The sequence below is a fragment of the Giraffa tippelskirchi genome, chromosome 9 (genome assembly GCF_054371585.1).
Source record: "Giraffa tippelskirchi isolate mGirTip1 chromosome 9, T2T-mGirTip1v1.2.pri, whole genome shotgun sequence".
In the NCBI taxonomy this organism is placed as follows: domain Eukaryota; kingdom Metazoa; phylum Chordata; class Mammalia; order Artiodactyla; family Giraffidae; genus Giraffa; species Giraffa tippelskirchi.
This window is the reverse complement of record NC_137283.1, coordinates 25,365,517-25,392,345: the sequence shown is the minus strand read 5'-3', so window position 1 is coordinate 25,392,345 and position 26,829 is coordinate 25,365,517. Positions and strand designations below refer to the sequence as shown.

At 37.0% G+C, this 26,829-nt stretch overlaps 2 protein-coding genes across 3 annotated transcripts in view; both read left to right on the top strand.

Moving 5' to 3' along the window:
• The window catches only part of LOC145520804 (uncharacterized), a 244,974-nt gene extending 232,203 nt beyond the window's left edge, over window positions 1-12,771 (top strand). The window contains exons 3-4 of the mRNA XM_081528269.1: window positions 10,648-10,779; window positions 11,060-12,771. Coding sequence (XP_081384395.1) covers window positions 10,648-10,779; window positions 11,060-11,119 — 192 coding nt within the window. The 3' untranslated portion in view covers window positions 11,120-12,771. The remainder of the gene's footprint in view (window positions 1-10,647; window positions 10,780-11,059) is intronic.
• The window catches only part of CHL1 (cell adhesion molecule L1 like), a 461,636-nt gene continuing 446,197 nt past the window's right edge, over window positions 11,391-26,829 (top strand). Inside the window, exons 1-2 of one of the 2 annotated variants that reach the window (XM_081528255.1) lie at window positions 11,391-11,480; window positions 12,559-12,771. The gene's annotated coding sequence lies outside the window, so the exon portion shown is untranslated. Of the gene's footprint in view, window positions 12,772-26,829 lie in introns of both variants that reach the window. The other variant, XM_081528260.1, reaches the window with a different exon arrangement.

Sequence of the window (26,829 nt, the reverse complement as noted above, 5' to 3'; positions counted from 1 at the left end):
TTCATCGCTGTGTGGTATTCTGTCATTATGAATACATCACAATTCAGGTATCCATTCTGTGGTTGATGTGCATTTGCTTTTTTGTTTCCCTTATTGGGGACTATTATGAACAACGATGCTGTGAACATTCTTGTACACATCGTTTGATGGACATATGCACGTATTTTTGTGGGATTCACAGTGTCTACATGTTTAACTTCACTTGATTCTTCCAAAATATTTTCCAAAGTTGTACCATCAGCAGTGAGTGAGTGTTCTGCTCATGTCAGGCCTTTCGTTTTTTTCATGCCAGCGGATGTATAGCAGAATCTTACTGAATTTGCATGTCTCTTAGAAACATTGACATCTTACTCTAAAAGCAAACAATATTTGGTCTTACTCTGAAAGCAAATGATATTTGGAAAAAATAAAAACAGCCACCACTTCCTCTAAATACATTTGCTTTCAGTCTTCTTGGTTTCCATGTGCTAACAAATTAAATGTATAACATATAGCCACACAGTTTTAATTTGATGCTTTAACAGAGTACTTATTTGCTAAAATATAAATGATTAAGAACTGTCAGTATTTAGGTTTGCTCAGTGAGACTTCCTTGCAAGTGCTATCATCCTCCATTTTAATCTACCCTTTGGGTCTACATTACAGGATGTCAACAACTAAATTGTACCACATAGGAAATTATTCTTTAGTTATGACTATGCTGTGGCTGGGAAAGAGATCTTCTTTAAAAAAAATAAAACTGTCTCTGTAAAATAATTCCTTTGCTTCCCTGCTTCTGGTAGTGACTCTCTCCTGTAAGTCATATACTCTATATCAATAGTAGGGATTCTTTTTGCTCTTCCTCATTATGCCCTGAGTATCCATGTTTTTTCTTTCTCTAGGCCATTACTGTTGTATCTATGACAGATCATAGACTACCCATTCATTAAAATTTGAAAGTGCTCTTTTGCTCTTGCACCAATCCAGGACATTTCTATTGTTTGCTGCCAACTATTAATAGGCTTTTTGGATTTGAAGGTCTAGCTCAGCTGTCAGACAGTTAAAGTGGCTATCTAAGATGAGAAACCAGGTCTAAGTTGATTATTTTCAAGTATTGGACAACAATTTTTGAAAGATACCTTCTTATATGAATATACAACCCTATAGAATTAAAAGAAAATCAATTGTCTAAAGTCTGTTCATAATTGTCCAATGTAAAATGCATATTTTTATATTTTCACAATAACTACAAACACCTCAGTGAACAAAAGTTTCATAATAATATCTATAAAATTTTGATATTACATTAATGCATTAATGTGTTTCTGAAAGCACTGTCACAGTTAATAATAGCCATACCACTCTTTATCTCCAGTGATTGAACATTTGCAATGAGAAGTAATTAAAGTACCTTTAAAATTAACAGTGTGTAAAGTATGCAATAACTGACTTATCATTTAGAATAAACCAGAATACTCTCTCTGTGTGGATACTATTCAAAATTTCACATATATCTGTAAAATATCCATTTTTCTCCATGATAACAATTGTATTTACACCAAGTTCCCTCAACTTCAATTATTCAAAAATGTGTTATACAAATTATAAATGTATCTATTAAGATTAAAATGCTAAGTGATTTTAAGGTCATTTCCTAAGAGTTTGGTTTTCTTATATTTGACGTTAGAAGCTGGCTCAAGCCATGCAGTGCTGGCTTATAATCTGTTAAAACCAAAAATAGAATTGAATTATTGCTCAAATATAGGAGTTAGAAGTTTTCACATGCCCTCCCACACAAATACATACATAAACATATACAGATTTCTAGCTTCATTTCCTGGTTTTGCTGAAAAATGATTGACATGTATCAGTAAGTTTAAGGGTTTGATTACACATCAAACCATTAACACAATGGTTTGATTTACACATATTGTGACATGATTATCACAGTAGGTCAGTTAACATCAATCTTCTCATATGGGTACAATAAAGATAAAAGAAAGACGTAAAGAATGAAGGAAAAAAAATCTCCTTATGATTATAATTCTTAAGATTTACTCTCAAAAACTTTCCTATTCAGGTGCCGCTAGTGATAAAGAAACCTGGCTGCCAATGCAGGATACACAAGAGACACACGTCCCAACCCTGGGTTGGGAAGATCTCCTGGAGGAGGGCATGGCAACCCACTCCAGTGTTCTTGTTTGGGGAATTCCATAGACAGAGGAGCCTGGTGGCTATAGTCCTCAGGGTCGCACAGGGTTGGACATGACTAAAGTGACTTAGCACGCACTGTTAGCTATAGTCATCATGGTTGTATACCACGTCCCTTCCACATGGTTATAACTGGAAGTCTGTATGTTTCAGCAACCTTCCTCAAATTCCTCCTCCTTCCACATCTGCTTGTGGTAATCACAAGTCTCTATTTCTTCCTGATTCAGTCTTGGTATATTGTATGTTTCAAAGATTTTTTCCATTTCTTCTAGGTTGTCCAGTTTGTTGGTGTATAGTTGTTCATAATGACCTCTTATAATCCTTTGAAAATTTGTGGTATTAGTTATAATGCGTCCTATTTTATTTTTAATTTTGTTGGTTTGAATCCTTTCTCTCTTTTTCTTTATTAGTCTGGATTTTCCTTCATTTGTCAACTTTATCTTTTCAAAGAACCAATTCTTAGTTTGGTTAGTCTTTCCTTTGTTTTTCTGTTTCCTATTTCATTTATTTTTCCTCTATTCTGTGTCATTTCCTTTCTTCTGCTAAAGTAGTATTCACTTTCTTCCCTTGTATAAGTTCTCTCTTACTGATCTTAAAATTCTCTCTTTGTTTTTGACTTCTGATAATTTTATTATAAGGTATCTTGGTTAGCCCTATTGTAGTTTACTAAAATTCCTTAAGAGGACTATTCTGAATTTTTTGTCTAACAAGTCCATAGATCTGCATTTCCTTAGGTCAGTTATTAAAACTTTAAAATTTTCCTTGAGTGGTGTCATATTTATCTTATGGTTTTTGATCCTTGAATTGTTTTACATTCATATATATATATCTGAGTAATGGAACGCTTCCTCCAGACTTTACAAATTTGCTTTGGCAGAAACAGTTCTTCACCAGTCAGCTCATTTGAGGTTTCTGGATGTTCTGCTAGTAATGTCTTTAAGCATGTGGGGTCTGCTATTATGGTCCATTTTGGGAGAAGCAACTGTTTAATCTCTGAGGATAGTGATGGAGTATAAGGGGGTGTGCTACTGACGGAGAACTGATTGATAGAACTGCACCTGTAGAATCCTTGCACCTGTGAGCTATAAAATGGGCTCTGCAGTTGCCTGAGTGCTGCAGTCAGGCTTCCTAGATGGTCAGGACTGGATACAATGTTCAGTAGTAGATGGGACTGTGAATTAACTTCCATGCCCTGGTAGGTCAGCCTGCCAGGGCCCAGGGCCTTTACAGCTCACTAATTGGCGGCTCAAATCAGGCCTGACTGTGTACTGGATTCGCTGGTCAGGTGAGGCCCCCAGCTTTGCTCAGCAGATGCGGCGTGTGACTGGTATGCTCTTTGTGGAAGTATCACTGTTCATAGGGCTATTTAATGGGCCATGCAGCTACTCACGTGCTCTGGTTAGGTTTTCTGGTCAGACTGGCTGAAGGTTTTATTCAGAGATGAGTGGAACTACAGTTTAGATTCCCTGCCTAGACACAGCAGCAGAAAACCTTTCAAAAACTGGTTAAGCTCTTTGTTGTCTTAATTCAAACAGAACTGTACCCTAAATTCCCTGTCCAAACAGGGCCACTGGCTTTCCTTTGCAAAGTATTGACTCTGTCCATCTCTTGGCCTGAGTCCTGCTGGGTGCACAGCTTTCAGGCGTTTTGCCAGTCCTTCTTGTCAGATGGGGTCTGAAGATATGCTCTGTGGTGGATGAGACTATGTCTGAGCTCCCTTGCCTGGGAGGAAGGGAAAGGGGCTTTTCCAGGCTACTTTCAGTTTCTCAAGCAGGCTCTCTCTCTTGGAGGGACACAGAGCTACACTTATCCTTGGCTATGAATTAATCCCCCTGCCTCTACGTAACATGGGAAGCCTCCATGCCCAGTACTGGCTTTGCTCTGGGGGAGATCAACTCTGCCTAGCTGCCTCTCTGTTCCAGTGCTGCTGGGCTGCACTTCTGGTCAGAAGCGACCAAAAGACATTCTTCACTTGGTTGATGCTGTGACTCAGCAACTTTCCTGGGTATGGGCAAACTGGACCCTAGGGCCTGCAGAACTTGTCACTTGAGGATTCAAATCAAGCACATCTGCACCCTGCAAGAGTTTCCTTGTCTGAAAATGCCCTAAACTTGGTTCAGCAGATGAGCAAAGCCACTGGTTGGGATTACTGCTTGGGTGCTACAGCTCTGAACTCAGTCTAAGACCCACGTGCTGACTGTTGGAAGCCCCTCCCTCCCTCTCTCTCTCACAGTCAGATTCTCAGTTTGGATCTTGCAGATTTCCCTCTGATCCCCATAGTGCAAGATCAAAATAGGAATTTTTACAAAGTGACCATAATGCAGGAGGAGACTGGTTGTCCCCACTGAGTTCTCTCTTTTCACTGGAGACACCATAGGCTCAGGGAACACCTTGCTGACTGATAATGTGCAGGTTTGGAGGATGCGCAATGTGATCATTGTGCAGCCACTGTTTTTTATCTCCTAATGCAGTCTGTTTGGGTCTTTGAGGAACAAGGGATGCTTCAATCTCATTCCTTCATTCTAGGATTCTCTCATTGGTATCTTGTTCTTGAAGAGTTGTTAGTTGTCCCTCTGATAACAAGCAGTGAAGTCAGGAACGAACTATGTATGCATCTTGGTGCTAGTGTTCTGATCTCTAGCTTCTCTTTAAAAAATGAGGCTATTCTGCAAACTCAGTCTTCACCCTGCCAAACAACTATAATGTAGAGCTTATTGGTGTTCCCTTACTTGCCACCCCACCACTGTCTTTTGCAGGTGAGTAAGCCAAGACTTTCTGCTTTATCTCATTTACATTTTCCCTGCCATAGAGGAATTTACAATTGAGCTAGTGTTTCATTATGTTATGTATTCAAGTCCTTCTAATAGTCTGATGATCACCTTATTTCTTTGATAATAAGATGCCTTGAGAAAGACTATCTATAATTAGACATAATTGATTTAATAGCATTTGCATTTTATTAAATGAGAGTTCACTTGTTTCTTTTGACATTTAGATTATAAAACACACCCTGATTTCAAAAAAAGAAACTTTGACCAACATTCGCATTATAGGGTTCCAGGAGATGAGAGAGAGAAAGGACCTAAGAAAATATTTGAAGAGATAAAGGCTGAAAACTTCCCTCACCAGGGAAAGGAAGTAGTCAACCAAGCTCAGGAAGTACAGAAAGTCCCAGGCAGGATAAACCCAAGGAGGAACACTCCAAGACACATAGTAATCAAAATAACAAGAATTAAAGACAAAGATAAAATATTAAAAGCAACAAAGGAAAAATGACAGATACCATACATGCAAACTCATAAGATTATATAAGCTGACTTCTGAACAGAAACTCTACAAGTTAGAAGGGAATGCCACAATATATTCAAAGTGATGAAAGGAAAGAACCTACAACTAAGAATACTCTACCTAGCAAGAATCTCATTCAGGTTTGATGGAGAAATCAAAAGCTTCCAGACATGCAACAGTTAATAGAATTCAGTACCACCAAACCAACTTTACAACAAATGCTAAAGGAATTTCTCTAGTCAGGAAACACAAGACAAGAAAAAGACCTACAAAAAATAAACCTAAAACAATTAAGAAAATGGTAATAGAATCACACATATTGATAATTACCTAAATAAAATGCACCAAGCAAAAGACATAGGCTGGCTGGGTAGATGAAAATATGTTCATGCATGCACTTCCACTTACCACATCACTCTCCTTAAGTCCCCAAATTTATGTAATTAGCTTACATTGTTAGGTTAATCATGCTCCCATTATGGCTTGCAATTGTAATTATCTTTTACTTTTTGTCTGACTATTGATTGTAAAAACTGATAAACATTTTTTACTATTGTGATTATGTAACTATTATTCATTTGATACCATGTATCATGATTGGTCAACAGAAAATAATATAATTCTATATCACTAAAACTACCATTTTAATAGAAAAACCTGTAATCACTTTTTAAAATCTAGATGCACATTAGAATTATCTTAGAATGTTTCAAAAAATGCAAATGCCCAGGTATTTATTTTTTTCTCCAAAGCTCCAAATGTGTTTCTAGTGAGTAGCATTGCTTAAAAACAGTTGGACTATATGATGATCTTTTACCTAGTTTGTTTCAACTTTTTTCTATTTCACATTCACTGCTCTCATTTATTTTATGTTTTCCAGTTTCTCCATCACCTTTTTTTGGTTGTTCTTTCCCAAGCTTTTATCAAGTGTAGTAGAAAAGTTTTGTATACATACACACATACATATAGAGTATGTATGTACACACATATAGAGAGTATGTATAATATAATATACATAATTTAGACAACATGAATTTTTGCTTAGCTAAATAAATTATGGCATTCTGGTTCCAGTTGTTTGACCAAGTATGAATAGAATGCTAGATTTCTAATATATATTCCCTAAAAATTTTGATATAGTTCCATTTATTCTGGCATCTAGTATTATTGCTAAAAGTTTAAAAGCTTATTATTAAAAAAAAATTTGAATGAAGCTTGAAACTTCTACTCGAATTCTGAGAATATAATGAAATACTATGTTGTATAGAAAAAAAAACACAGGAGATTCACCTGTGATATAGCATTATATAAAGTACAAATTTTGTTCAAATTTCACAAGATTTTATGCTAGTGTCCAGTATTTGCTTTTATAACTTATTCAAAATTTGACATTGTATTTAGTTGCATTAAGCAACTTCAGTTGCATGCAACAAATTTTGTAAAATTATTTTTACATTTTTATTCTGTTGCAAGTATTTTCTATTTTTCCTTGTTACAGCTTATAAGATATACACATCATTTAAAAGCAGACATTTAATTTCTGAATACATAAGATTTTTGAAATATCTTTGCTATTAATTTCTCATCTTTATATTAATTTCTCAATTTGATATTAGTTTTTAAATGCTTTAAAATTTTTTAGTTTTTAAAAAATCCCTCTGTGTTTTTTTGTCTTTTAACTTTGCTGAGGCTTTCAATGGCTAAGTCAAAGATCTCTCTTGGTAAATGTCACATTGCACTTGAAAATATGTGGATTATTTTCAAATATCTTTTGATGTTGATTTCTAACTTAATTTCACAGTGATAAGACAACAGACTCTGTATGACATCAATACCTTTACACTATGAACTTTTTGCACCTTCTTTTATGTCCCTGGATATGTTCCAATGTCTCCTGGTTTATAGTCTATGGGAACTTGAATAGAATTTGTATCTTGCTGTTGTGTGAAAATTGTATAAATCTTAATTCTGTTGAATTGGTTCATAGTGCTTTTCAGGCCTACTGTATCTTTCTACTTTTATGTCTATTCATTCTATTAATTTTTAAGGGTTTGATAATGAAACTCCAACTAAAAATCTTAATTTATCTATTTATAAAAATAATTAAATATATAATGGAACTATATGTAACTTTGTTCTCTATTTTCCAAGTCTCCTGTAAATGTGTTATCATACTTTCATAATTTAAAAAGTAAAGAAGAAAGAAGAAAAAAGAAACTTTGAAAAAATCTTGCACTTAAGAAAATATATTTACCCATAACAATAGAAATGAGGATGTTTAAGTATGAAAAAAGACTAGAAGGGTTGACTAAGGAAGACATACAGCTAAAGCTAGGAAGAAATTGAAGATCTTTAATCTTCTGTTTCTATGCTTTTACTAGAAACTTGCCTACATACTTGGATAATTTTTTTCAGCTTTATTTAGGTATAATTTACAACTAAATTGTCAGATATTTAAAGTGTACAGTGTCATGATTTGATGTGTGTGTGTGTGTGTGTGTGTATATGTATAAAATGAAAGAATCCCCCTCATTGACTTAATTACTATATTCATCATGGGTAGATACTTTAAAGCTAGAGCACAAAATCTGTTTTTTGAATTTAGATCTATAATTTGTAGAATCTTCATAATTGTTATCAAACATATTGGAATTTACTTTTCAGGTCTCTGATTTAAGTCTTCAAATAGCAGAATATTTCTCATGTGCTTAATCACAGCTTTATTATGATTGTTATTATTTCAAGGCACTAAGAAAAACACAGGAATTAAAACTATGCCAGCTTAAATTACAGACTTCATGAGTAATCTTCTGTATTGTGAAAACAATTTCCAAGGGAAACCAATGTGGATAATCAATATGAGATCAATCTTGGAATGTACACAGGGAGAGAGAATATATCTTATTCACTGTGGTAAAGGGAGGTGTTAATTCATAGAAGGTTAGACAAAGAAAAAGAGACAGCTAAACACAGGGAACCATATCAGATACACAAAAGGTACAAAAATACAGAACATGAACAGAGGGTATTATCTGGACCTGGGGAAATTCTTGATAGGCGTATAAGAATTAAGTTTGTGCAAGTAAATTAAATATGGGCTTATCTGGTGGCTCAGATAGTAAAGAATCTGCCTGCAGTGCAGGAGACCCAGGTTCCATCCCTGGGTCAGGAAGATCCCCTGGAGAAGGGAATAACAACCCACTCCAGTATTGTTGCCTGGAAAATTCCATGGGCAGAGGATGGGTTATAGTCCATAGGGTCACAAAGAGTTGGATATGACTAAACAACTAACACACTTATGCAAGAACGTTGGGACCAAGTTAAGTTTATACTCTTTATTATCACAGAGTAACTTTTAAAAAGTCATAGAATGTTTTTGAAATGGAAAAGATGAATAAATGAAATAATGTAATCACATAACAACCATGTATTAAGTAGATGATTTGAAAATATGGTTTAGAAGACCTTGATTCCAAAATGAATGGAATCATTCATTGGAATAGGAGCACCATGAATGCATATCTTTGCTCATTTATCTTACAGAGCCTACGATGGTTCTGGTGCACAGTAGCATTTAATAAATATTTATTGACGAGCAAATGCATTCCAATCCCAAAGAAAGACAATGCCAAAGAATGCTCAAACTACTGCACAATTGCACTCATCTCACACGCTAGTAAAGTAATGCTCAAAATTCTTCAAGCCAGGCTTCAGCAATACGTGAACCGTGAACTTCCAGATGTTCAAGCTGGTTTTAGGAAAGGCAGAGGAACCAGAGATCAAATTGCCAATATCCGCTGGATCATCGTAAAAGCAAGAGAGTTCCAGAAAAACATCTATTTCTGCTTTACTGACTATGCCAAAGCCTTTGACTGTGTGGATCACAATAAACTGTGGAAGATTCTGAAAGAGATGGGAATACCAGACCATCTGACCTGCCTCTTGAGAAACCTGTATGCAGGTCAGGAAGCAACAGTTTGAACTGGACATGGAACAACAGACTGGTTCCAAATAGGAAAAGGAGCACGTCAAGGCTGTATATTGTCACCCTGCTTCTTTAACTTATATGCAGAGTACATCATGAGAAACGCTGGGCTGGAGGAAGCACAAGCTGGAATCAAGATTTCTGGGAGAAATATCAATAACCTCAGATATGCAGATGACACCACCCTTACGGCAGAAAGTGAAGAAGAACTAAAGAGCCTCTTGATGAAAGTGAAAGAGGAGAGTGAAAAAGTTGGCTTAAAGCTCAACGTTCAGAAAACTAAGATCATGGCATCTGGTCCCATCACTCCATGGGAAATAGATGGGAAAACAGTGGAAACAGTGTCAGACTTTATTTTTTTGGGCTCCAAATCACTGCTGATGGTGATTGCAGCCATGAAATCAAAAGACGCTTACTCCTTGGAAGGAAGGTTATGTCCAACCTAGATAGCATATTAAAAAGCAGAGACATTCCTTTGCCAACAAAGGTCCATCTAGTCAAGGCAATGGTTTTTCCAATGGTCATGTATGGGTGTGAGAGTTGGACAGTGAAGAAAGCTGAGCGCCGCAGAATTGATGCTTTTGAACTGTGGTGTTGGAGAAGACTCTTGAGAGTCCCTTGGACTGCAAGGAGATCCAACCAGCTCATCCTAAAGGAGATCAGTCCTGGGTGTTCATTGGAAGGTCTGATGTTGAAGCTGAAACTCCAATACTTTGGCCACCTCATGTGAAGAGTTGACTCATTGGAAAAGATTCTGATGCTGGGAAGGATTGGGGGCGGGAGGAAAAGGGGACGACAGAGGATGAGATGGTTGGATGGCATCACTGACTCGATGGACATGGGTTTGGGTAAACTCCGGGAGTTGGTGATGGACAGAGAGGCCTGGCGTGCTGCGATTCATGGGGTCGCAAAGAGTCAGACACGACTGAGCGACTGAACTGAACTGAAATGCATCAAGGAATGAACCTTTCTCAACTATGGAATGTATCAGAGTAACACTCATAAATTTATTTTAAAGAGAAAAAAATAAAGTTTGTAGAGTGTTTAGCAGAGTACTCAGATGTACTGGGTAAAATGAAATAGATAATTAAGATTAATTTAAGACTTTTGAACACTTTTTCATATGTAGCTGCTAGAAAATGGAAAATTACCTATGTGGTTTGTGTTATATTTCTCTTGAACAGCACTGGCTTGGAAACTGGGATATTCGACATGAATCTGATGGAAGAGATCCAGGTGCATCATATGATAGCAACCAGATCATGGAATGCCAAAAAAAGCAGAACTTGATGAAAGAAGAAGAGGAAGAGATGGAGGTATGTCAGTTGGTTTGGAAGAGTAAGCAGATGTCACATCAAAGCAATATAGCATAAGTATGTTTGCTAAAGGGATTATTTACAAAACTGTGGTCAGAGAGTATGAAAATATTAATGACATTTTCAGTATACAGATCTTCTTTGACTTACAATAGGGTCATGTCCCAATAGACTCAATATAAGTTAAAAGAATTAAAAGTTGAAAATGCATTTAACACAACTAACCTAAAGAACATCAGAGCTTAGCCTCACCTACCTTAAATGTGCATTGTACACTTAGGTTAGTCTACAGTTGAGGAAATCATCTACCACCAATGCCTATTTTATAATGAAGTTTTGAATATCTCATGGAATTTATTGGATAATGTACTGAAAGTGAAAACCAGAGTGGTCATCTGGATACCAAATGGTTCTAAGCATGTTGGATGTTTACCCTTATGATCCCTGGCTGTCTGGGAGCTGTGCTCATTGTCACTGTCCAACATCAAGAGAAGGTATGGTACTGTATATTCCTAACCTGGGAAAAGGTCAAAATTCAAAGTATGGTTTCCACTAAATGTGTAAGGCTTTCCCACCATTGTGAAGTCACAAATCATAAGTAGAACCATTGTGAGTTGGGGAGCATCTACACTTAGATCTGAAGGATTAAAGGGAAGGAGCTGAACTGGAACCTAGAAGGAAAAGGGAGCTATGTAGAGAAGGTTAGTTGCTAAGAACTCTTACCTCCAGGTAATGCTCACCACAAGCCTAAGAGAGACCCCTCAGGGAGGAAAGGAGCCTGGGGAATAAATACTCTGACCTCATCCCCCTCCTTCCCTCTGACATCCATGGGGGCTGTACATTGTCTGAGCTGAGAGGAAGCCAGAGGAAAAGGAGTCCTTTGTGATTATCTGTACAGGACAAGCTGTGAAAGAGTAAGGGATCATAAAGAGAAAATAGAAACTACGTGGCAAAGAAGCAGTCTTACTTTCATACAAGAGTCAGTCTTCTGAGATCTACAGACTGCCTTTAATTTCCTTCTATTTGATGTTAGCCCCTCATGCATGCAAGCACTGATCAAAAATATCTAAATATGTGCCTCTAACTTTCGAATGAGCGTATAACACTGGAATATGTGTAGCCAATGATAATAAAATTACAATTCCATGTCAAATACAGTTCATATTATCTTTCTCGGTCTTAAACTAATTTCTTCACACACTTTACACATAGTAACTCTAAGAACTGTGTTTATTGCATTGATAACTACAAATGAAAATGTTCTACTTCATTGAGTCTCTACAAGGCTACCTTACTACTCATCTACAGACATACAAGTGTTCTGTCAATATTAATTCTCTGAAGAGTCATAGTTAAGAACTGCCCCTTCTCTAAAGCTCCAGATGAGAAACTGCTGGATCACCAGAAGCAGTCAGTGGCCTCCACAAAAGACATATTGCAAACTGCCATCAGGGCGGTGATTAGAATTTCAAGTTCCTGACTTAAGCATAGACAGATTGACTACACAAGCCTCCAGAGAGAAACTGCAGCAGACTAGCAAAGCTGACTGAATGTAGCAGAATCTGGTTTAACCTCAGGTCCCTGAGAGATTTCCCTGGGGAACCCTGGACTCTCAGGGGAGCAGGTCCCTTACTGTGTTGATGGCAGTAGACCTAGTTCAAAGCACCTCACAGCAAATTGCAGCTTTCCTGGAAGATGGTTCAGTGGTTTGTTTCATTGTACTTCCCTTGCTTCCATAAAGTCACACACTGATCTGCAGCTAAACACATTGCTGTTTAGGGGAAAGCGCGAATTAATGAAATGTGCTTCAGCATTTATTGCTACATGGAAAATGTGTTGTACCAGCGAGCAGAAACACCACAGTGATTACAGTTAATAGAATCAGGGCTCCCTGACGTTTCCCTCAAACTGCCCTTGTTCACGTCGCTACAGAAGCACTCATCCAATTTGGAGTGTCTGAAGCTGGAGAGCTCAAACCCAGCGATGACTCTGGTAAGAACTCATTTCCATCATTATCTATCATTATCTCCTCTGAAAATTTATCGTTTAACATTTGATATCTCTGAACACAAGAACGGCACTTTCTTTGCATCAGTGTCAAAATAATTTTAAAAATAGCAGAATGGCAAACCATGTCAGGTTGCTTTTTTCCCTGTCCACATCAATTAGTAGATCGAAGATGCTGATCTGAATTTTCTAAAGAGATAACGGAAAGCAGATGCTATTAGGCTAACAAAGAAAGTGTTTTTCAGTGTAAATGAATATATTAACTTCTCTTTTGCTGTGCAATAGCACCCTAAGAGTTGATCTTTCTTTTGAAAGAGCAAAGGAAATTTATGGAAAGCCTCTGCTGAATGTTTTTATTGAATGTCCGATAATGTAAAAAAAAAAAATTGAATGTAGTCCTGTTCTCAAGAAGTTTACAATCTTATGGGCAGGACAGCTCATGATTTGGTCATCAGTTATACCACTGTTGTTGTTGTTTAGCCACTCAGTCGTGCCCGACTCTTTGCGACCCCATAGACTGTAGCCCTCCAGGTTCCTCTTTCCATGGGATTCTGCAGGCAAGAATATTGGAGTGGGTTGCCATTTCCAGGAAGCACTAGCAATGTGCAAAGCTCTATACTAATAACCAGAATTACAGTAGGAAGAGACTCTGCTTGCCTTCAAGGTGCTGACAGTCTAGCTATAGATGTTTATGGTTTAACCTAAACAGGAACACTGTCTTAGGATATGTTCCCCAGAAACAGATTCAAGTGGGAATTTGTATGAAGAAGATTTATTGGATACTGTGTTTGGGAACAAATGCTATTTAGAAATGAAGAAAGCAGGACTGAGTAAAATGAACCCAAGGTCATCCATACCCCATCTCACAGTCTAGACTGGGAATGACCTTCAGAATTGTCCCAAGTTGAAGCAAGGGCTAATGCCCCAGAGAGGGGACTGAAACATGGATGAACTTCTCATGAAGCTCCCTTCATGAGAATAAAGCCCTGAGAAGGACATGGCTGTAAACCATCAGCAACATTCTCTGCAGCTAGTGGCATAAGTAAGTTTTTTCAGAAGGCCACATCTGAGTGATAGTTCTATATAGTATAGGTCACCCCTTGTCTGCTTAAATTAATTTTATTTGCATATGTGTCCATCCTATCTATGAACAGCTTCTCTGGGATTCTGGTTGGTCTCCTTTCCTGCTGAAACTTGAAAGAGGAAGATACTAGAAGGAGCCTCCCTGACTGCTCTGGGTCTGGAGCTTGTGCCTGAGCTTCTGGTCACCATGCATGCCCTTCTCAGGTCGTAGCTGTTGCACTTGTGCCTTTATCAGTCAGACTCAGCATGGAGCGCCTAGAGTCTCCCCTTTGTATCACCAACTGCAAACCTGTGGGGATCCACGTGCAGGCTGGAAAAGAATTTCCAGACATGAGGCAGAATGAGAGGTGAATGAGTTTATTAGAGCGAGAGACACTGTGGAAAGGGAGATGCTGTGAGAACATCTGGTCAGCTCAAGGGAGAGCTGACATCTTTTGTGGACTAGTAGCCAATTTTTACAGCCTCAAGACAAAGAAAATTCCTGCTGGAAGGGTGGCATTAGGTGATTGGTTAGGATGCTATAGGGTGGGTATTTTACCTAATACAGAGTCAGCGAGCTGGCCGGTTTGAATCCGGAGGCTCATGGCAACAGTTTCTGCGGGGCTCGGTCAGTTTTGGAGATTTTTGTCCTGTGACCTTGGTATGGGGCTCCACACAATCTACTCTAGGCTATCCCTTTATGAAACAACAACCCTATCTCCTTCCCAAGATTAGGGTCTATTCCTCATGCTAGTATACTGATTCCTTTCTTTAACTCTAGACACAGAGTGAAAAAACTCACCCATGGCTGTAAGTTCAATGAGACATTTACTTTGCCCCTTCAGACCACAGACTTAAAGTTGCTAAAGTAAGAAACACAAATTCCCAGAGGCCAACTTGAAATGATGTTAAGTGAGTTAAATTTTACCCTTTAGAGCCTAGACCGGATACTTTATATATTGGGGATATAGAACTATATCATTTTAGTTAACTTAGGGCATATACTTCATCCTGGAAGATGGCTTCTTGTCCTCACAGGGAGTTCTCTTCCAGCTGTTATCTTAGCTGCAGATTGAAGAATTATTTCATCACTGGTAGAGCTGGTAGCTTCTGAGTGGTGCAGTTTGGTTAGGACAAGGAGATACACTAGTCAGGTGCACACTGCTATGCCTCCTTTGGTGTAAAGTGGGTGACTTTTGTCCATTGCCGTGTAAGTGGGATCCTATGTCAGTGGGTCTCTCTTAACACTGACAATGTATCTTCCAGCTTTCTTCTTTTTAAGATTGAGTTTATTAGTTTTAGCTTTGAGTTTTTGTATAATTTAAAAATCAGTGTGTCAATTCACACACAGATTGTTTATAATCTAAATAGAATTATAGTGAAACTATAGATATACATGAAGACAATTGACATCCTTTTCAAATTTATTTTTTAATTAATGTATTTTTTGACAATTGACATCTTAACAATACTGAATCATCTATATAATACAAACCATAAACTCAGTATATGTCTTCATTTATTTATGCCTTTAATTTCTCTTAAAAATTTCTGTGTATAGGTTCTATATGTCTTTTGTTTCTGGATGTTTAAGGTATTTATATTATTATAGGACATATTTTAATTTGAATATCTATTTTTATGTACTTTCTGTATAGATATTTGCTTATTTTATATTGACTAAATATTCAACAAACTCACTAAGTTCACTAATCAAATCTAATAGTTTTATTGCAGATTCTTTATGCATTTTTATATATTGTGTCATATGTGAATGATGACAATTTTGTGTCTTTCTTTTCTACCATTATGTAATTTTCCCCTTGATTTATTCCACTGGTTTGAATCAGTAGGACAGTGATGAATAAAAGTAGTGAGAATGAGCATTTTTGTCTTATTCATGGTCTTCAGGGAGAAGATTTTTAAATTTTGCCATTAAATATGATGTTTACTGCAGTGCTTTTGTCCCTGTCTTTTGTCTGATTCAGGAAATTTCCTTCAATTCCTAGTTCAATAAGAGTTTTTAATCATAGATGTGCATTAAATCTCATCAGTTGATTTATTGTATATTTTGAGAAGATCATATACTTTTTCTCCATATTAATGTGATTAATGAGAACATCTTTTAAAATTATATAAAATCTTGGAATAGAATATCTATATATACTCGATAACATAATTGGATGAGATTTTCTAAATCTTGACATGAATATAAGGTTATTTTGTAAGTAGGAGTGACACAAATAATTTTGACCAAGAAAGTAAACTGAGTCGTGGCACTATTTACCCTTCTCCTCACTTTCTGCATCCAATTAGCATTAATTTTCCACATAGATTCCATAGTTTTCATGGCCCCACTGATGATGGAAAGTACTTGCCAACTCCTTCACTTTGGGCTTTGCCAGGTGGCTTTGGTGAATGGGTGCTTAGTAGAAGTGATATCAAAGCAGTTGATATGCTTACATGGTCTATTTTGCACACTTATGATTCTGGTTAACCGTCACCCATTCAGCCTGAACTGCAGAATAGACAGCCAGAGCAGAGCTACCTCTGTTGATGTACAAATATGCAACCTAAAACCGAACTATCCCAGCTGACCTGCAGACGCACAGCCTCAGGAAAAAACACTGCTAGCCAACTTGTAGGTGTGAAACAAAGAAATACTCATTGTCTCATGATACTGAGATTGTAGGATTGCTTGTTTTGCAACAATTGTGGATAGAGCTGACTGATACATTTCACATGCGTGATTTTTTATTAAATGCCATAGATTGAGTATGAACTATTGCAGAGACTCAGGATGATGGGATTTCCTCTATGTTGTGTTAGTTGCTCAGTCACGGCCAACTCTTTGCGACCCCACGGACTGTAGCCCACCAGGCTCCTCTCTCCATGGAATTCTCCAGGCAAGAATACTGGAGTGATCGCCATGTCCTTCTCCAGGGGATCTTCCTGACCCAGGGATCGAACCTGGGACTCCTGCATTGCAAGCTGCTTCTTTACCAGCTGAGCCATCAGGGAAGCCCTTGACCTGCAATAAGAGTAGGGGCAGATCATCTGAATCTAATCAAGGATTGAACTAATCTTAGACTGAATTATAGTGTTTTTGTTTTTGTTTTTAAGTTCTCTCTGTCATTGATATACTCCTACTTCTGGAGTGAAGCTCTTCAGGATTCCAAATGAGAGCTTTGTGTGTTTACTCAGATCTGTTCTCTTTGGCATATCATAAACTACAGATTTGGTCTCCCTAGCAATGTGAAACTTCTGAAAAAGAACTTTGCTTTTCAGATAATTTCTGCTTAGCTTCTTAGACTTTCACACTGTTTAGCTAACATTTCACAAAATTCCCTAAGGGAGAAACAATTGTGATGGCAATGTCACTTATTTGCACCTTGTTTTCCTCTAGAATCTTAGCCCCTCCTGCTGACTGTCCTGTTGTTGTTCTGTCACTAAGTCTTGTCTAACTCTTTGCAAGCTCCTGGACTGCAGCACACCAGGCTTCCCTGTCCTTCACTATTTCCTGGAGTTTGCTCAAACTCATGTCCATTGAGTCAGTGATGCCATTTAACCATCTCATCCTCTGTTGCCCCCTATTTCTCCTGCCCTCAATTTTTCCCATCATTAGGGTCTTTTCCAATGAGCCAGCTCTTTGCAATATTCAGGTGGCCAAAGTATTGGAGCTTCCTTTTGGCATATCAGAACACCCATGTTTGCCTCCCGAGGACATTGAAGATACTAAAGGGACTACTGGCTTTTTTGACTCATAGAAGCTTGGATCTGTCCAGTTTTTTAGCCTCTTGTCCTTCTCCAAAATTCATGAAATATTCTATGGGGGAAAAACAGTATGGAGAATGTTGTGCTCACCTCAACAAACTTCTGTTGTATTCAGAATGCTACCCCTCAAATCTCAGCAACTTCAGTAGCTTACCAATGCTTTAAACTATTTTATTTTAATTTAGATGGATTTTCTAGTTTTTTACAAGCTGGTTTCCTGTGGTTGAAAAGGAAGTCATATTAAGACTTTTATTTTTTATATTCTCTAAGATTTACCAAGTTCTATTTATTTTTACTGGCATAAAACAGTCGTCGTGTGAGTACATTTAATTTATCCATTCTTCCACTCTTAAACATTCTAAAATCTTTTGCTGACATATACAGAGTTAACATGAATCTTTGCATATGTTTTGGTAGGCATGTGTAATAATTTCTCCAGGGTAAAAACTTAGAAGTAGAACTTCTAAGTTTTAAGATATATGACTGTTCCACTTATTAATATAATGTGAAGCTGTTTTCCAAAGCCCCTGTTAAAAATGTATGCATTTTACCAGCAAACACAGTTTTATTTTTCTTTTTAGAATCTATCTAATAATACTCTATTGCATATTAATACACATTTGGTTTTTTCCCTAGATTGTTGCTCTTATGGACAAATGATGCTTTTAACAGTTTTATATGTATATGTCTTGGTACATATGAAAGAATATATCTTGAGCATATACTTGAAAATAGAATTTCAATGTCATAGGTTAGAGCAGTGTTCAAATGAAAAAGCAATGCAACATTGTTTCCCAAGGTAGCTAAATTTTTACTCCCTACTAAGAGATACTGCCTGTGTATGTTTTTGTCTTTGTATTTATCTCGATACAATATTCTACGACTTCTTAATTTTAAAATTTTTCTATGTACTCACCATGTACTCTATGTAAGATCCTTTAGGGAAGAAACTCTGTTTTCTCTATCACCACACTTAGAAAAAAGTAGCACCTGGTAACCACTAGATAAATATTTGTGGAATGAATCAATGAGTGAATCAAAATAAGGGACTTGTGGGAAGAAGATTTGAGTGAGGGAAGATAATTCATTTGTATCTTGAACACGTGCATAAAATATCATGGACAAATCCGTGTGGAGTTTCCAACAAGAACCTTAGCAGAAGGTGAATTTGAAGTCTAGGAAATAGGTAACTTTTTTTTTTCATTATGTATTCTTAACCAATTAATGTCTCCCTCAAAACTATTCTTGCTTTCTCTGGGTTTATGCTACAGAGGCTAGTGCATTTAATTATCTTTAATTTTATTTTGTCTCTTAGAATGATCGTGAATGTGTATACTTCTATACTGTAAGCTGTCTGCTGTCACTTCTTTGTTGTAGTAATATAATATTATGGTTGTGCCAGCTCGAGTTCATCTGCCTTGTTTCAACTATTAATTCTTTGGAAGTCTGGGTTTAGAAAAGAGAACAGAGTCACTGTGAATAAGTGATATAATTATATGGGAATCAATAATTAAGCCAATAGTAAAAATCACAACAAATTCTTTTCTTCTTCATTCATACCCATGAATGTACTCTCAAATAGTGAGACTGAGTTTGGCCATATGACATGCTTTGGCCATTGGCACAATATCAAATAAAATGCCAGAATATATTTGAAGAGTTCCTGGATAAAGGAACACCCTGTCTTTCTCTTGCTGCCATCTGCAATCCTTTAACTGCCTTGTGAAGAAACCCAAGCTGTCCTGCTGCAGGATGACAAGCCATGTGAAAAAACAACAACAAACTTAGACACCCTGGTAGAGAGCCTACCGAGTATAAAACATGTAAGTGAGACCAGCCAATATCATCCAGCTTCCAGCCAATCTGGGATCTGACCAAAGATACATGAGGAAACCTAACAGTGACCAACCAAGCTGACTCAGACCAGTGAACCACTAAGCTGTCCCCAGTGACTTGTGAGCTAAATAAATGGTGTTGTTTTAATTCACTGAATTTTGGAGTGATTTGTTTTAGAGCAAAAGCTGATTGGTGTACAGTAAGCGCTACATTGAAGACGGGAGGAGAAGGGGGTGACAGAGGATAAGATGGTTGGATGGCATCACCGACTCAATGGACATGAGTTTGAGTAAACTCCAGGAGTTGGTGATGGACAGGGAGGCCTGGCGTGCTGCAGTCCATGGGATTGCAAAGAGTCAGACACAACTGAGCAACTGAACTGAACTGAAGTCCTACATATGAATGAATTCCACTCCAAGAGTATGCTTGTAAGTCCAATTTGTTCTAGGTATCCAACTAACACAATTGGCTATATAGTACTGTACTCTAATAGGCTTATAATGCTTTTTACACAAAGAATACCTAAACCCAAACAAAAAAGTTAAAAAATTTTTTAATCTTACAGTGCAGTAAGTACTTTGAAAAAGTACGTTAGCACAGTAGAATCACAAGTGAAGCAACTTAGCGCTCACAGTAGAACAGCTGGCGTGCAGGGGCTGGCATCAAGTGAACAGGCAAGGAGAGTTATTGACTGGAGGAGAGAGAGGATATAGAAACTAAAATGCTTTGAACTCCAAGTGTTAACATCTTAGCATTCCTATGTTTTGTACTAAGGAGGATGAATAGACTTGGAGCAGCTGCTGCAGGGAATTCTATGCAGAGTTCACCAGAGATGGGTAATGCTTCCTTAACAGCTTTCAGTAAGCATGAATATGTACCATAAAGAATCTTCATGCATCTCGTTTGTTCTCTTGCCAGTGTCTCTGAAGAGTGAGAGGGGTCAAAATTGACATTTAAATTCATTTTTAATATCTCTATTATGTGAAGGAATTTGTTTTCCAACTCTATTAAGATTTTAATTTTGGTATCATTTTTATTTTTTTTTCTAAATTAAATGTTATACTTTTACTTGAAATTTTCAAAAGATAAGCAAATGAGTAACTTTCTAGTTCAGGTAATGTTTTCAGATTTTGTCATTTTCATGAATGTAAGAATTGTGTGCTAATTGGGTCAGGCCATTAATCAAAAGAGATCAAACCTATTTCAAAAGAAAGACAGAAAAGGAATCTTCTCATTGTGGTGCTGTGCATGAAACTGCTGTAAATATTCAATTAAGCAACAACAATGTAGTGACATAGGGACTATTTCTCTGTACCATCTCCAACACTGACATTTAAGAAAAGTCACTGAAAGGAATTTAAATTTTTTTGAGGGGCTTTTTCGGCAGATTGGCAAGAATAAAAACTAAAATAGAAATGAACAAAAAATATTAAGTAGTGAGAAATATAAACTATGTATTTGAGGCATGGAAAGGGAAATGGAAGAAAACATTAGAGAGAAGATGATGAGATTCTGAGATAAATGGAAATCTTCCTAGGCCACCTGCATTGAGAATTCTGAGTACTGTCTTTTCAAGTGGAGTTCTAGAATGAATACTCAAGAGAGTCCTTTAATATGGGAGGTCTAATAATGGCAGAATAAGACAACCATCGAGTATTTTCCAGAAGTCTCAAGAAATTCCAGCCAAGATCAAGATAGTTCTTATATCAACAGCTCAAAGCAACTATTGAGCTTGACTCTTGTCTCAATCTTCAAAAGTTCAGTTGCCAACTTTAATATCATTTCTGTTATCTCTGAACTTATACACTGACAGAATTCCCCTGATCCTTGCTGAGAAGTAACGAAAATACTTGTACTTTTGTACAAGTGAAAAAATAGTACTTTCGCATGCTATCTGCTCTGAAGATCTTCATATCATTGCATTCCTGGAATGAGGCTAAAATTGGTATGTAAGCAATGTGGAAACTTGTGTGTGTGTGTGTGTGTGTGTGTGTGTGTGTTTTCTAGAAAGCCAGTATTGCTACTTTTCCAAACATCTAGATTAAAGATGAAAAGGAAAATAACCTCAAGGGGAAGCAGCAAGTATTTGAAAGATTATTACAAATTAAAAAAAAAAAAAGTAAAACAACTTTGAATCAGCTTCTGAAAATAGAATTTTCTTCAAGCAGTGAGAAAATGTTTGTGGGATTGCCTTCAGTGAGATTTCAACTTTATTACACAGCAAATCTTCAAATACAGGAATGGAAGTAGAGACAAGGAGGAAAGTCCAGGTGTTCATCTGCTATGAAGTGAAGTGAAGTGAGTCTCTCGGTCATGTCTGACTCTTTGCGACTGTATAGTGCATGGAATTCTCCAGGCCAGAATACTGGAGTGGGTAGCCTTTCCCTTCTCCAGGGGATCTTCCAAACCAGAGATCGAACCCAAGTCTCCCGCTTTGCAGGCAGATTCTTCACCAGCTGACCACAAGGGAAGCCCAAGAATACTGGAGTGGATAGCCTAACCCTTCTCCATTGGATCTTCCCAACCCAGGAATTGAATTGGGGTCTCCTGCATTGCAGGTGGATTCTTTCCCAACTGAGCTATCAGTGTTCATCTACTATATCAAGTCCATTTTATTTAGATGAAGGAACATTGAATAATTAGATGAGAACGTCAATATGAGCAGAATCTAATGCCAGCAGAGCTAGTCATATATTAAGCAATATATGCCTCCAACAGTCTCAGGTGTGAGTGACTCACTAGTTAATATTACAAATGAGTAGTAGAGTAATCCTAGTACTGCAGAATTCTTGTTTCTGTCATCTAATATCACAGTATTAAAATTTAACTACCATAATATTCATTAATCATTACATTTCTTTCTGAAACTTAGATTTAATTATGTATCACATAACTTCATTTTGTTATGGTGATATTTATTTCTGATTTAGCCTTGGTTCAAACTTAATTTTGATTTTGACTTTTCAGTATTTGGCCAAATGTGTGTTTGTTGTAGTTTTAATGTAGTTTTCCATATATTCCAGGAGTTCAAAGAAAGGACTCAAAAATGGGAAAAATTAGTTAATTAAACCATGGTTTTGAGGCATCAGACAATAGCCAGTATATGAGTATGATGACTAGAAAAAAGAAGTCAAATGAGGTGATTTCTATGATTGACCTAGTCTGTTGCCTAAAAGTAGTTCTTAGAACACAGTACAGGGAGAAGAAAGCCTAGAAATCATGTTGAGTTGAGAGAATAGAAAGCTGAGTTTGGATCGGAGAGAGCTCTGGAGGAGAGAGTTCTAGAGGTTTATACCCAGGGTCCCTTTGAGTCTTTGGCTGAGAACTGATCCACGTGTGAGTGGGATAAAATTTTCCAAGACTAGAGAGAACCACTGAAAAACAGACTGAACAATTCAGTACTCACACAGGACTAGAAATATTTGTTTTCCCAGCAGTCAAAGTGGAAATGTCTTTTAATAGAAGAATTGCTAAAGTGTTCTGAAGAGGTACACCTTAGTGGCAGGGCTAAATTAGTCCTAGATTAAGTCTACACTGGATTTGTCATAACAAGGCTTAAAAGAAAGCCTCAATAATATAAAATTTATCCAGTAGGTATCCCTATGGGAAAACAAAATTGCACACCCTTTGAAGCAATAAAACAAAATCCAACATTCAACAACATAAAGCTAACAATGCTTAAAATTAAACAAAACATTACCAGACATTTCTATAGAAATATACCCAAATATAAAAAAGAATTTTGAAATAATTATGGCTTCCCTGGTAGCTCAGCTGGTAAAAAATCTGCCTGCAATGCTGGGAGACCCTGGTTTGATTCCTGGCTTGGAAGATCCCCTGAAGAAGAGATAGGCTACCCACTCCAGTATTCCTGGGTTTCCCTGGTGGCTCAGCTGGTAAAGAGTCCACCTGCAATGTGGGAGACCTGGGTTTGATCCCTGAATTGGGAAGATCCCCTGGAGAGGGTCATGGCAACCCATTTTTGCCTGGAGAATCTCCATGGACACAGGAGCCTGGCGGGCTACAGTCTGTGGGGTCACAAAGAGTCGGATATGGATGAGTGACTAAGCACATACATAAATCTAAAATATGTTCAAAGATGTGCGAAATAATATGACTATGTTAAAAGAGAAATAGAAAACCTCAGAAAGATCCAAATGAACTTCTAGAGATGAACAACTCAATATCAGAAATATCAAAATGACATAGATAAGATTAATGGAAGAGTAGATACCCCAGAAAAAAAGATCAGAGGAATTGAAAGCCTAGTAATTGAAAATATCCACAATTAAGCACCTAGAAGAAGGACTGAACAAAAATAGGTACAGAAATAATGAACTGTGAGGCAATATCAATCTGTCTAATAAAGGTGTTTCTGAGACCCCAAAGTAGGTTCAGTTCAGTTCAGTCACTCAGTTGTGTCCAACTCTTTGCGACCCCATGAATTGCAGCACGCCAAGGCCTCTCTGTCCATCACCAACTCCCGGAGTCCACCCAAACCCATGTCCATCGAGTCGGTTATGCCATCCAACCATCTCATCCTCTGTCGTCCCCTTCTCCTCCCGCCCCCAATCCTACCCAGCATTAGGGTCTTTTCCAATGAGTCAACCCTTCGCATGAGGTGGCCAAAGTATTGGAGTTTCAGCTTCAACATCAAACCTTCCAATGAACACCCAGGATTGATCTCTTTTAGGATGGATTGATTGGATCTCCTTGCAGTCCAAGGGACTCTCAAGAGTCTTCTCCAACACCACAGTTCAAAAGCATCAATTCTTCGGCGCTCAGCTTTCTTCACCATCCAACTCTCACATCCATACATGAGTTGGACAAAAATAAGATATAAGGAAAAATAATGGTAAAAATATTTGCAAGTCTGATGAAAACTAAAACCACAGAATCAAAAATTTTAACAAACCCAGACAGAAGCAATATAAAGAACACCACACCAACTTGAATAACAATCGAATTACTAAAAACAAGTGATTAAAAAAATTCTTAAAAGCAACCAGGTTAAAAAAAAAAAAAAAAGATTACAAAAGCAGCCAGATAAAAAAGACAATTATAGAAGTCTTCTTACCTGAAACTATACAAGGGAGAAAACAATAGAGACTTGTAAAGAACTGAAAAAAGAAACTTCATCTAGGAATTTTTAAGTAGAATATGTTTCAAAAATGTAAGTGATATAAATACATTCTCAAACAAAAGCTGAGAGGATTCATTACCAGCACATCTGAGCTCCTAGAAATGTTAAATGAATTTTTTTTTCACAAAAAGAAAATGATTCCATGTGGAAATTTTAATTGACACAAAAGGAAAAAAGAATGTCAAAACTGACAGACCCGTATTGGTATCCTCATTGTCTAGATATTTCACTATTACCTTTAACGAAACTTTCACTGAAAACCCTCACAGTGTCTTGAATATGTAATTCACTATAGATACATGCAATTCAGTATCAACCAAGTTTTTGCTGCTTGCTCAACAGTACTTTTTTCATTATTCTTTCATTTCTGAGTCAATTTCCTAGAGCACTCTTCTAGAAATTGTGCAATCTATTTTGCCGTTTTCATCTGCTTTCTAATACTTTCAACTACCAGAGGGGTAGTTTGACGATAAGAGAGAATTCTATTACTACTGAACAGTTGGCAGTATATTCAGAAATTCAAAGAAAGAAAACACAGGCATGTGTATGGATTACCCTTGAAAGGATAATGTCAAATGAAGGAAGTCAGGAAAAAAAAGGAAGTCGGGAATAAAGGATTTCATAAAGCATACTGTATAATTCCATTCCGTAAAATTTTATATAAAGCAAAAGTATAGCAAAAGAAGCTACGTTAATCAAGACATTGTGGTATTAGCATGAAAAGGTTAATGTACTGAAATAGAGAATCTAAATATAGACCCATATATATCTTGTCAGGGCTTCCCATGTGGTAATAGTGGTAAAGAAACCATCTGCCAATACAGAAGATGTAAGAGATGTGGGTTTGATCCCTGGGTCAGGAAGATCCCCTGGAGGAGCCCATGGCAACCCACTCCAGTATTCTTGCCTGGAAAAATCCCAAAGACAGGGGAGCCTAGCGGGCTACAGTCCACGGGGTCACAAAGAATCAGATACCACTGAAGTGATTTAGCACAGCACGGCACAGCACATATCTTGTCATTTGATTTTCAACCAAGCTGTGAAGGAAACTCAATGAGGAAAAGATAATTTTTCAGCAAAGGCTGCTGAAACAATTAGATGTGATATATATTTAACATGTATATATCTTGAAATTAGACCCTTATTGCATATCATGTTAACAAGAAATGAATAGGAGGCCTAAACATAAGATCTCATTATTATTAAAATTTTATAGGTTAGGTAAATATTTTTAGATATGACACATAAAGAATGAGCCACAAAATGAAACTATTGATAATTTGGAAGTTCATCAAAATTTAAAATTTTGCTCTTTGAAAGACACTGTTAGCAAAATGAAAAACCAAGCTATAGACTTGGGAAAAATATATTTCAAAACATATTTCAAAGGCTTATGTCTAAGATATATAAAGAACTCTTACACCTTTATACTAAGAAGACAAAATGAAAATATTGGGCAAAAGGTAAAATAAAATATATGAGTGGTAAACAAATACAGGCCAAAAGGCTCGACATTGTTAATACATATGTTGATGAAAACCATTAAAAGTTGCCACAACACATTCGCTTTCATGACTAAGATTTAGAAGACTGACCACACCAAGGGTTGTAAAAATTGTGGAGCCCTTGGACCTCCCAGACCTTGCAGCTGGGAATGTGAAAATTCACAACCATTTGGGAAAACAGTTGGTCAGTTTCTTAAAACTATACATTTTCCCATCAGCTCGATGTTTGGTATTTACCTTAGAGAATTGAAAATATATGTACACACAAATATGAAACAACTGTGGCAGGTAAAACAGTGTATCATGAATGAACAACTCCTACTATAAGGCATTGTGGAATGTCTTAATGAATTTCAATACATAGATCATGGCATAACTGTGCTAAAAGACCCTGGAATAAAGACAAGGATGGGTTTCTGTTTCCATCAACCATTTAATTAAAAAAAACATAAACAGCAAAGAATTGAAGCAGCTGGGATATATGACTGAGAAAGCAACTAGCTTGCAGAGTTCACAAATGAATAATCATGAATTGATTGGATTTAAAATACTTGACCCTCTTAGGTCAATAATAATAATTCATATTCCAGGTCTCTTAAAAGCACTTGACTGGTTGAATAAAAAACATGCATATTTCAAGTTAAAGGTTTACACAAATCTTATTCTGTGCCATGCTGTTAGGGGTCAGTACTGAAATAGAATATTTTTGCACTGTTTTGAACA